This window comes from Anarrhichthys ocellatus, unplaced genomic scaffold (genome assembly GCF_004355925.1).
Source record: "Anarrhichthys ocellatus isolate YVR2014 unplaced genomic scaffold, GSC_Weel_1.0 scaffold6, whole genome shotgun sequence".
NCBI classification, from domain to species: Eukaryota; Metazoa; Chordata; class Actinopteri; order Perciformes; family Anarhichadidae; genus Anarrhichthys; species Anarrhichthys ocellatus.
Window position 1 is genome coordinate 13,681,739 of NW_022280036.1, and position 12,321 is coordinate 13,694,059.

The 12,321-nt window shown below is 39.7% G+C and overlaps 1 protein-coding gene across 1 annotated transcript in view; it reads right to left on the reverse strand.

The window, feature by feature from the left end:
• Positions 1-12,321, reverse strand: part of LOC116382925 (protein diaphanous homolog 3) — a 158,360-nt gene that overhangs the window by 133,435 nt on the left and 12,604 nt on the right. The window contains exons 4-5 of the mRNA XM_031846369.1: positions 11,904-12,008; positions 6,596-6,726 (exon numbers count right to left, since the gene is read on the reverse strand). Of these exons, the coding sequence (XP_031702229.1) occupies positions 6,596-6,726; positions 11,904-12,008 (236 nt within the window). The remainder of the gene's footprint in view (positions 1-6,595; positions 6,727-11,903; positions 12,009-12,321) is intronic.

The window sequence follows — 12,321 nt, forward strand, 5'->3', positions numbered from 1 at the left end:
ACACACACACACACACACACACACACACACACACACACACACACACAGGATGTTATTAAGGTTATCGTGCCAGAGGGAGCAAACCACCATCTCGATGGGGTCTTTCTCCCGTGATCTCGTGGGGAAGCAGATGTAAACAAAAGGGAGGCTGACGTGGTGCTACAATGTGCCGTAGTAATAATGGCAGCAATAGTGAGATGGCTGGGGAGACGCGATCAACACGGGTGGACTATTCTTCAAAACGAGAGGCGAGATTGTAACTGGCAGTTGTATTATCTGTGAACGGTAGTATGCTAGCTGATTTCTCCTCCGGTTGTCATATGGGGACGAATTGGCGTTAAATTGTCCCAGAATTCCTGTAGTCTGAGCCCAGCTGGATATCTGTGTCGATCTCATCCACAATTAAAGATGAATTCACCATTCTTGGTCCTGCGTACAAAGCTTTGATTGGCTCCGTTTATTTTACCATGGAAACCACCATCAGTGAGCACAACAACAAAAAATTGGGAGTTGAGACGCTGATGGACAGTGTGATGAAATACGATTTTGCAAGCGGGTATTCATCTGCAACTGACGCACATAAATCGCGCTACTTAAAATCTTCCACGACGTTTGCGAACACTGCCTCAAATTTCAACATGGAAAATAATCCCATGTTATTAGTCAGTCTCCCAACAGGTGGATGAGATACTATAAACTACTTTTCTTTGTTAATTACACAATGCAATAGAGAGTAATTAACGCTCACTCAGGGATCGGAGGCATACTGTAATCACACCACAACATCAACAGATTCAAAAGAAGCACAGCGGTACTCGACTGAGGGCTATCATCTTAGAAAGACACCAAGAAACAGAGCGAGGCAGAGAGCATTAAAAAAAAATAAGGAAAACAAATTCATCATCCCATTCCCTGGGAAACAAAAACAGTCATAAATCAAAGAGAGAAATGAGGCGCCTTATCTGGCTAACTTCACAGCTAAGGTAGCTTGACTTCTAACGGCGTCTCGGGAGAATGCCTCCAAGGTTCCAAGGCAGGGCAGCACGGCGTTGCACTCCGCTAAAGCAATTATGAACCAGAAATTAAAAAAACATGAACTTTAAAATGTTGTCCCAAGTATAGCAAGTTAACCGACTACAAGAGGGTTCTCCAGGGACAGAGGGAAAGGAGAAAGTCACAGTAATGCGAAACATCTGAAATAAATAGAGGTTACGTCATTTAGTGAGGACTGATCGACGCTGCTCGAGCAGATTGCCACTAACAGTAACAACGCTCATAAAACTTATACATTTCTAAAATGTCAAGGTATTAAAATATTGTTTTTATAAAGATTTTTTTACAATAAAAGTTGATTTTTTTTATTTATATATATATATATATATATATATATGCCAAATCGAAGGAATATTCATCTAATCGGATACTAACCATTTTAAATTATCACTTAAAAAAAATATAATAACCATTTAAAAAATCCTGACCATCTTTGCACAGTTTATGTTAAAATTACGTCATGAAAATATTCACCAAGACCACATTAATGTAACTTTGGTTGGTCAATTTGATTAAAAAAAACCTGTACACCCCTACATTCTTGTCAAAAGCTCTTATACTTACGTCACTGATGAGAGAAAAAAAAATTTGAATTCAAATTACAGCTTTAACAACCTACCATTTAACATGAATAGGAAATACAACATGTGGTTTGTTCTTTGTAGCTTTGTGTGTGCACCACATGGGTGGCGGGCGTATGAGAGAATAGCAACCAAGGCATATTAAAAACGTTAGCGTAAGGAAGAGAGACGCTAAACTGAAAATAAATCTGGAACCTTAAACCTGAAGGTCAGCTTTAATATAAAATCAAAAACCAATTTCCACTTGTTTGTCAGATCCATTTATCAAATCCATTTAACAAAATTACATCCTGTAGCCTTGCTGGTCCTGTGGGCCAGCACTGTGGCCTCGCTTCACAAAAAAAGAGAGCGAGAGCTCGAGCAGCGTAGGTGGGTAAGGGGTCAGAGGCGAGCGTCACAGGACACTCTGGAGCTGCAGAGAGTACAAAATTACCTCCAAGTCTGCCCTCTCCGCCAGGAGGAACCTGATGAGGGAGCCCATAAGTCTGTCAGCCTATATCTGACAACACCTGATATTGGATTGAGGCAGTGAGTGAGAGATGTTTGCTGCCACGCTTCCAAGAAAGTGACAGTGACCAGCATCCAAAAACAGAGGCAACAAAATACCTTCATCGCCAAATCAATCCCCACAACTCAGGATCGTAATGGTGCCATTAGGTAGTAACGGGTTACCGCCGTCGGCCCACTGTTTCTAGCCAAGGCAGGTTTATGATCAAGCCAGACTATGTCATTATACATAAGCCTGACCGTCCATTTTATTAGTGGTGACCTCATCAAAAGTGGGGGCCTGCCTGGCCACGTTTTCCACGAGGATCACACAGGTGAGGGTCCCATAAACAGCAGTGGGTACGCAGAGACTGTTGCTTTTTATACCACGGTTTTATGGGAGCTCATTTAGCAAGCTATCACATACTTTATTTATACATTATATACAGTATTATATACACGTTCGATTTGTTCAAGATGTAATAACACGGTTCCTAGAATGTTTCTAGACATTTTTACATGGTGCCGCTGCCCCAACTGTCGAATTTATAACAAGCAACAACAGCCTTCATATAGCATTTATCACACAATCAACAAGATAAAGCACAAAATTCCAGATGCAGATCAATTAGATCACGATAAACTTTTCTTTTTTTAGCCTTAAACCAAATGGCAAGAGGTAACATAGCCACTGCTTTGTACCTGAAAAGTAACAGATTCACCACAATGAGGCAGAGCAACCGCAACGGTCGGTACAAATACTAGCAGTTATTGGCGTTTTCTTTACCATCAAGCCCTGTTGTTGCCTGTGTCAATTCTATCTGCAATCTTCTCATTCACCAAGCTCTTAAAACTGTTTGTAGACCAGGCAGCAACCTCCGGTTCTACAGAGTGAAGCCAATGCGGATGTGTCTTAAAACTTACACGCTCTCCTGACCAGCAGGGGGCGACTCCTCTGGTTGCAAAAAGAAGTCAGTTCTTATGGAAGTCTATGAGAAAATGACCCTACTTTTCACTTGATATATTAAACAGTAAACATTGTAAGTTAAAGGAGTTTATGGTCTCAATCGCTAGTTTCAAGTCTTCTTCGATAATGCATGATGTTCATTTAGTACACCATGGTCCAGTTTAGAGTGAAATACACCATAAAGTGGAGTTTGTTCCTGTGATTGACAGGTCGCTGTCGCTACCAGAGCCGTATACCACGTCTCTCCTCCGCATTCCAAATATGGTAATTTCCGTTCATTGCTTGCAAAAAAAACAACATGGCGACGGCCGTATTCCAAGATGGCGACAGCCAAATCGGCAAACTCGAGGCTTCAAAACGTCAGTCCACACACCAATGGGTGACGTCACGATGACTACGTCCACTTCTCATATACAGTCTATGTATAAGTACAACAGGGCAGAGGATGCAGGCACAGAGCGAAAAATGCTAATAACAGAGAGGTGTGGATGAACATGACTTCACTTTGACACCTTTGTTTTATTATTATATGCAATTCATTGAGTTTGTCTTTATACTCCATTTCGGTCATTTTTTTTGAACAATATATTTTACATATACAGTTTCCGTCATAGTCCATCACTAAAATGAATTCAGTCACAGATATTATATGAGTTATTATGGTCACTTATATCAATTTAATCCAACCAATGTTTCATCAAAAAAGGCAACTGACAAACATATATTACCTCATGTTTACTGTTAACATTAACACTCGAGTATGTTTGCCTAATTAAAGCTCTGAAGCATACAGTATCTGTCCTTGACAGTGTTTTTCAGTGTTTTTCTAATGTCATTGATTCAAATTTAAAAAAAAACAAAAAAAAAAACTGAGGCTTACAAAGAAAGTGGATTCATCATCATTAAAAGCTCTGAACATTCATTTTCTCTTGCCTGGCAGTAGGAAGGCTTTATAAGCCATGATAAGAATATAGTGTGTTCACTACGAACACCAAGCTAACTTTTCGCCACGGCACCATTACATACAAAGTCAATGACGCCACACAAATAGGCAGACTTACAACTATAGATTTGAAAAATTCAACTGGAGCGAGACGCTGTGACGCTGTGTAGCGAAAGCCTATTCGTGTTGACATCCCTCGGTTGTTGAATCAGAAATGGATGACAAAATATTGGGCACCCAGAGTTATGGGATATTACGTCATATTTGTACAAAGACCACACATAACTATGAGTGAAAATGTATGTGTATAAACCATAGACTGTCTATGGTATAAACAATAAGGTGACTTTAGTTTATGTGTTGATGGAGCAGCTATATACTGATCGATCCAAACTCCATCCAGAAAACTAGCTTTTTAAAAGTCGTTTGCTTGTTTGTCTTGCGGACAGACCAAGAAAAGCCTTAATTCAGACGTTTTATAAATCGGTACCATTATGTGGCTATTTCTGCATCTTTTCTCATCAATCTGCTTTTCTATCTCGAGCAGAGAGGCTTTCTTTTCTTCTGCAGCTTGGCAGAAAGCGTTGCATTTGGTGATCAAGGTCAGTTTGCTTGTTGCTTGTGATTTCTCAGCGTATTCATCCACTGATTTCTTGAGGATGCAAATGCATCGGTATTAGCACTCTTCCAGCTCATCTGTGAAGGCCTCTGTTTTCAGGGCAACATCTTGCTGCTCCCTCTCTCTCATCTGTTCCTCCGGGTAGCCACAGTGCGCCTGCCTGGCTCCTGCAGCTAAAAGTATAGCAGCTTATTGGTGATCTCTGCTTTGGTTATGCTCCCAACAGATCTGACATGGTCAACAGTGAGCCTCTGAGCCACCGGGAGGCTTATCCTTCCGTCAACTCTAAGTGGACGGTCAAGAGTCCAGTCAAATCTTGATCTCAGTCTCTGCCATGTTTTTTTGGGGGACCTGAGTTTGTTCAGGGTAGCAGCAAGTGTCCCCACATTGGTACCCACGGTTTTCCCAAAGCTTATTCAGGCCTGGAAAAGGCTATTTTAAAATTCCATACAAACCCTGTGTTGAACAGAAAAGTATCTGTGATATTGAGTTAGTGAAAATGGCTTGCTGGGATCAAATAAATCATATATCTGTGTGTATGGTGCTTGGTGGTGGTAAAGTGTAAGAAGGTCAGCGAGGACTAAATGTTTGAGCTTACATTGACCTCCTCCAAAGCGGCTCTCGCAGAGTAAATGATAATGCGAAAAACAAACTTGCAAATCCCCGAATTCAGAGAGAGCCCAAAGCAACAATCTAAATCTAAGAGAGGGAGACAACCAAGACAAGACTGCCAGGGATCTGCTCGTCAATGTAGCCGAGACAGAACCAAAAGGAACACCCCCCCCCCCCTCCGTCACAGTCGGATTTAGTTGTTCTGGCAAAAAGCGTAACTTTACAAAACTAGCCATCCTACCACAAACATTATTATATTCAAAATGTGCACTAGAGCATAACCTCTTATCCCAGTCTAAAAATGTACAGTTACAAAATTGTTATATCTGGAATTTTTGCCAAAATAATAATATAAACACCATGCTGCAAAACGAATATTTGACAAAGACACAATAATGTAAATAGTTGAAGTGAAAAGGAAACAGAAAGCCGAGGTCAAAAGAGTTCATTTCATGCATTACAAATACAAATGTGAAAGGATCCATTCCAATTACTTTTTTGTTAAACTCATGACTACGACCAGACAGGGGACAATGTATCTTAATATGCAGGTAGCATACAAGCTAAAACACATTGTCACAACATAGTAATAGTAATTAGTAAGAGGTTATTAACAAAGAGAATACGTTAATGCAAGGTATTAAATGTGAACATTACCACATTTCTTTTTAAGCATTTTTCCTTTATAAAAAATAATAATGACGGCGATAAACAATGCATGCAAAACCTCCCAACGTAGGACAAATATTTTGATTAACAGATGAACAGAGACTACCTTAAGTGAAAATGCATTACTGTGGAATCTGACCCTTTTAACATCTTAGAACAACTTTAAAAGGTAGTCGTCATTGCTGGGTTATTGGATTGAACTTAATTAGTGGGGCATAGAAGTTGATCATAATAATGCCAAACACAATTTTGCAAAAAGAAGCGGATAGCTGGAGCACTTCTAAGGTTTGAATCTACACCACACTCTCCTTGTTAAATGATCAGCAAAATCAACGAAAAAATGTTTGAAAAATATTGGTGTTATTACAAAAAAAGATATAGATAAGTCCCAACTGGTCGACTTTGTCAGCATTGGCCTTGCAAGGTTCAGGGCTGATTTCAAACAATATCAATATCACATATCACAGGGCAGTCGTATAACTTAGTTTACAGCTCAAAAAATATCTTTAAGTGTGCAGTACTTCTTTAATAAAACAACATGTATTGAGACTAATAATTACTAACACAGGGAATTAGAAAAGAGACAATAGTGAGGGCACCAATCACTGCTGATAATCAGTTAAACAGTTAAAAGAAGAGAGCACTGTCATGATCTTGCACTGTACCTGACAGGGTTGCTGGTGAGCGACACTCGCAATGAGTCTAGACAGGCAAACAGACGTTCGTCCATCACCCCCGACTTCAGCTCTCCCAGGAATTCCTGGGGCGATATCTGGTGGCTGCTTCTCAAGCTGCCCTGGAGAAACGATAGGGGAGAAAGAATGTCTTATTGCAGCCAGAGAAAAAGTGATCAGAACAACATAAGGCCAAAAAGTCTGAATAGTGGCAGAAAGACTCCATTTCAACAAGCACAAATGTGCAAAACTGCCCAAGGATACCTTTCCGGTACCATGTACCCGTCTATTTATAAACACAAAAATCAATTTAAGTCGAGCCTACTTGAACAGACGTCATTTTCATGAGCCCTGTTGGATAAGTGTGTATGCACGCCATTTTTTTTCTCTTCTTGTGAATGCAGCAATCACAATTTAATAAAATGGTGCTCTGAAGTGCAAATAACTTTGCCAGCACAATGCAATGGTTACAAAAGACCAGGAAAAAAAAACAAAAAAAAACACCTTTGTCTAGAATAACTCTGTGAATGTTTTCCCTTACCATCCTAGAAGTGGCACAGTAATGTCGTTTGTCCTGGTCGAATCTTTAATCCTACAAAATATAAACCATTTTGAATAAGCTGGATATAAAAACTGAGACATCACTTTGGGCGGTGATAACTTGTGTCGGGCATTTAGAGTGACTGATTGATTGAAACATAAAAACTATAAATTAAATGACAATGAAACAAGATCTGTACATATTATACATGTTGGGGGTTTAATCACGTCACAAAACATCAGATCACTGGCTGTTTTGAGTGACAGGTTTTTCACAGTCAACACGTCTGTTGAACAATCCTTTATCAGGCAGAGAAATCGCATAGATCAATGAAACTTTATAAAGGGTTCTAATATATATTGTATCACTAACGCAAGTAGAAACCAGCTTCACTTCTGGAGAATAGCAGCATCTGCACAATCCATTCAATTAGATGTGCATGTCTAATACTGTTGCTTTACCATGAAATAGCATACGGAGGTGCATTTACTATTTGTAAAACACAACGCTAGTCAATCAATAGTCGCTCAGTAAGTAGGATCTGGCATGTAGCTTGAGGGCAGTAAACTGGTAACCACTGAAAAATGACAGTCATACTTTTATTTCCATTATTTTGTTCGTACCAGTGTCTGTAAAATATGTTCTTAATTAACATGGGTAGTTTGTAAATTTCCCCACTGCGGGACTAATAAAGGATTATTTTAGCTTATAATAATAATAAAAAACACCATAAACAGTGGTATTTAAAACTGACGTTTAGTAAAACCGAATGTTTTTGACCATCTCGTTTTTCAAGGCTTTTGGGTCAAAGCCTAAAGCCTAGGTTATACTTCCCTCTGTTTTCTTTGATATGATGCTCTCTTAACTAGTTTCCAAATCTCTAAATATCTAAACACCAAAATGACACATTACCCAGGTAGCACATTTACGAAGGGCAACAGAATCGATAATCTTTTCATATTGGTTCAAAATGTTGCCATCGACAGAAATCACAGCAATTAACTGAGAAAGTTTACATTTCTCACCCACAACTTCAAATGTATCCGACCATAGATTTGAAGAAACAAAACAGCCAATGTACCTCCCCGGTCTAATAACACCCTGCATGCATCTCACCAGACTAGTGAATGTACCTGCACATTTCACAGTCTAGGAAGACGGGAGCAACACAATTAAAGCTGAAGCTTTCCTGTGGAGTGAAAGCTACACTTATATGGTTTGCCATAACATCACATATCGTTGGGTACATTTTTTCATTCAACAAAAGGCCTCCGGAATCAGCTTGTATCGCTACCAGCAGGAATAAATAATCCCCGACGTGCCAAAGCTGCCAAACAATAGAACTATGCCCAGTCTGGCTCTCCCTTTACACCTGAAGCCCAAATCTATGATATCCTCCTCAATACATGATAAATATAACATTAGATGTCAAGATCTTACTTTCAAAAAATAAATAAAAAATCCTCATCTTCAATCATCGAAGAATGTGTGACATAATTATCAGAAACACATCTATAGCCTTAGAAAATGAAACTGAGCATGTGCATGTTGGATGAAAGCCAAGAGATGAAAAAACATCATCATGGCTCCAGCTCCAAGTCTCTTGTGTGGCAGTAAATGACGAGCTTGGTATGCAGTTTGAACCTCTGGAAAAAGAAAAGAACTTTGCCGTTGGTTTACCCCGATGGGGTTCTGCCTCAGTACCACCAGGCGTATAAATCCACCCTCCTTCCAATCAGCTTGTGGTCCAATGACTCTAGTACTCCTCAGCGACAACAACCGCCACCCTCCAGTGTCAGCAGCGGCATGCAATTTCACCGATTGTACCCGCTGCCTGCCTGCATAGCAGCCCATCAACGATACGGTGCGTGTCTGCCTCCCTCCCTCTCTGTGAAGACAAGATGATGATGACCGGCCTTGTTTGTTGCTCTGCATCTCTAAAGGCCTTCAGCAGTCCAACCATGAGGAAGCCGTGAGTGCTGCTCGTGGCAGCAACAGTGCCGTCTTAGGCCTTTTCTCTCTACAGCATTACCGACTGCTGCAATCAGAGGAGGTGTGGACCCGCCTGCAACCTCAGTCCTGTCCACATTCAGAAAGTGTTCCCTGTGAGCCTTCTACCTCTTTATTTCCATTAGAGGATATTCGTTTCCAGCTTGATAAGTGCTCCCATGCTATATTATTAGGCTCACTTAAGGTGGGCTGAACTTTCGAGGTGGGCCCGCTATTAAGTGACAAGCTTCACAGGTGTAAAGGAGAACAATTATAGCAGCCAACAAGTAGAGTAGAGGCATTTCTGGAAATAGTTTCCAGGTATTTTAAAAAGGTGACGCTTAGTAAAACACAATCTCCTACGCAGCAGGGGAACCGCAGACAAGTCGACACAGTGGGGTCTCTAAGAAGTAGAATCCTTTTGGTTATTTTAGGACAACTGCTGCACACCACCCTTGACTATATCAGCAAGGAGCATACATCAATGAGGATGCGGTATTAAAGGGGTTAAGAAGGGTGTGTCAGGAATACATTTTTTTTTTTTTGGGCTTGAGTAAGAGAATTGTAACAGTCCACTGACTCCTCTGTCACTGTATTTTTAAGATGTTTTTTAAACATCTTAAAGAAAAGTAGCAACCTCTGGAATAACTCACCGTGTAGGTTGTGTGCGTAACATTAGCGAGTGTGCGGCTGAGAAAGAGAGGAGCGGGTTGGATGGTGAGAATAAAGATATTAGTAACGTTATAGCTGTGAACGTAGCAGTTCGTTGCGTTTACAGTTTAGGCAATTTGTCGCTGAATTAATGTTACGACTCCTCAAGACCCAAGCCAAGGTCCCGTGGCTTACCGGCCACCTGCTAATTAAAGTGAAGGGGGTCGGCCTGACCTTTAAGGTGGACCAGGTATTCTCAGCCTGGCTCCCTTCCCCACTTACCCCACTTCCCCTCCTTCCGCCAGCCTTGCTGGGACCACACCCACCTTCAAAGTCTACCTTCATTTTGATGTGAATGACTTATTTACAAGAAACTTAGGAGCACATCTCTGATAACCACAGTGTTAGTCGACTAAGAATTTCTTTGGTCGAGGACGCTCCTAGTAGTCAGCGAGGAGTGGTTTTACAAGCGATTCCCACTGTGCATCTGTGAATCTCTACCGTCTTGTTCCGTCACCAAAAAAAAAAATCTCAATGGCTAACTGCCTAACTGAGTATCTTAAATGTACTCTCAACATACATCCATACAACATATGAACTCAGTAATCACAGATATGAGAGAGATGCTGCATGTCTACATGCTTATTTAAAGACCTCCCTCTGTCAACATAGAATTTACCACAACTCATGTAAATGTAGCATTTCATAAAACTGCTGTTTTGAAGGATTTTAATTTGTTGCATTTTGGCCAGAGGCAACATTTAGTGTTTTTTACCCGTGCAGGTAAACAAATGCTGGCTATACAAACAGGCTGGTCCCCATGGTAACTAGAGATGGACAGCCTCAGGCCTCTTTGGAGGGATGTCTGATTACAGCGAATATAATAAATGCACTTTGCCAACTTGTTACCTCAAAAACATTTTTTTTTTTTTTTTTGAAACAAACATGTGAAAGATAATCTCAGCTGTCATCAAAGAGCACGTGTTAAGATACTGTATGTGGCTTTTATTAACAACGGTTTATTTAAGTTAGTATGTGCCATCAGAAAGAGGTTATTCTAAAGCTTACGTTACATAAAATCAATTTAAAAAAGGCCTCAGGGAGGCTGTTTTCAGTATTATTCAAACTAAGTATCATAGACTGAAATCATATTAGCTATGAACACACTCTTGGGTAGATATTTAATGGAGTATCACCTGCAAATTGTAGTCTTTCAATAGGATTCTAGTCTTAAGGGTAAGAGGAATCGACCTTTTTTTGGTGTGGAAGAGAAAGAAAGGTCCATAGTTCCTCTTTCTTTGGAGATCAAATCGTTTTCCTCTAAACACTAACAGTTTTATCACCCTTTATCGAGACCCGTCTGTCTTCTTTGAGGGCGAGTAGAAGAACAGCTCAGGGCTGCATGCTGAAACTTCAAAGGAGGACCAATCAACCGCGAAAGAACGCTCGCAAAATCGAATCAATTATCTTCCAGCACTCAAAATTGTTACTCAGAATTAAAAATCAAACCTCATCCATTTGTGTATTACTCAACAGCATCAACAATTTATTTTGTAATGCCCTATCGCCCGGAAGCAACAGAAATCATCAAAGCTGAAAGTCTATTTTGATCACCTTTTGGGACAAGGTGAGCAAACCCAAGAGAAAGAGAGAGAAGCTCAGCGTGCATCAAGGCAACAGGCAAATATTGGGTTTATTTGGATATTGGCGAGTGGGTTCCATCCGTCCACAACATAAGCAGGCCCTCACTATAATTGTGGGATATTTTGTAAATTCTTGCAAGGTACCATTTTGACATCATGGCTATTTTTAATTTAACATTTTAATGACTTTTTTTCTCTGTTAAATATTCCTATTCTCAATAAAAAAATATGTGTATTTTTTTACAAATGTGCAGATGTAACATCTCCTACAAGAGATAGCGATGCATGGCCAGACAAATGAGATTACATTGAATAATCAAATGTGAGACATAATTGAAAGATACATGGAATGATGTATATAAGGTCTTAAAAACACAAAACATTTGAACACATTAAATCATGCAACTATATAAAGTTAGGCAGCAAAAAAGTAAGAAAAATGAAGTTTAAAAATAAATAAATAAGAAAAACTTACAGTTTTAGAGGCAGTAAAAATATACTGGATGACCATTTCTCTCTTGGTGTTGAGGTCCTTGTTTCTCAAAGGAGTCTTTTTTTCCTCATTCAAGTTCATGTCCTCCTGAAATGAGAAGAAAATAAACAGAAAGACGGCATTGAGTACTGTTCAAATTGAATTCTAAACTAATCAAAAATGGAATGTTGTTGTTTTTTTTTACATTTTAGCAACAGCTGGAAACAAGACTGCTTTGGTTTTCCCACAGCGTATTATTTATACAATACTTTGGCAATATTACATTTGGTCCGACGTGAGGAATAGTGTTGACATAGGACTTTTTTCTTTTTCTACCAAATTCATTTTGTTAAGATTTAAGTAATATTTTCCCATATTGGCCAAAAACATAAGGTAGTGTTTTATTTCTGTAAAAAAAAAA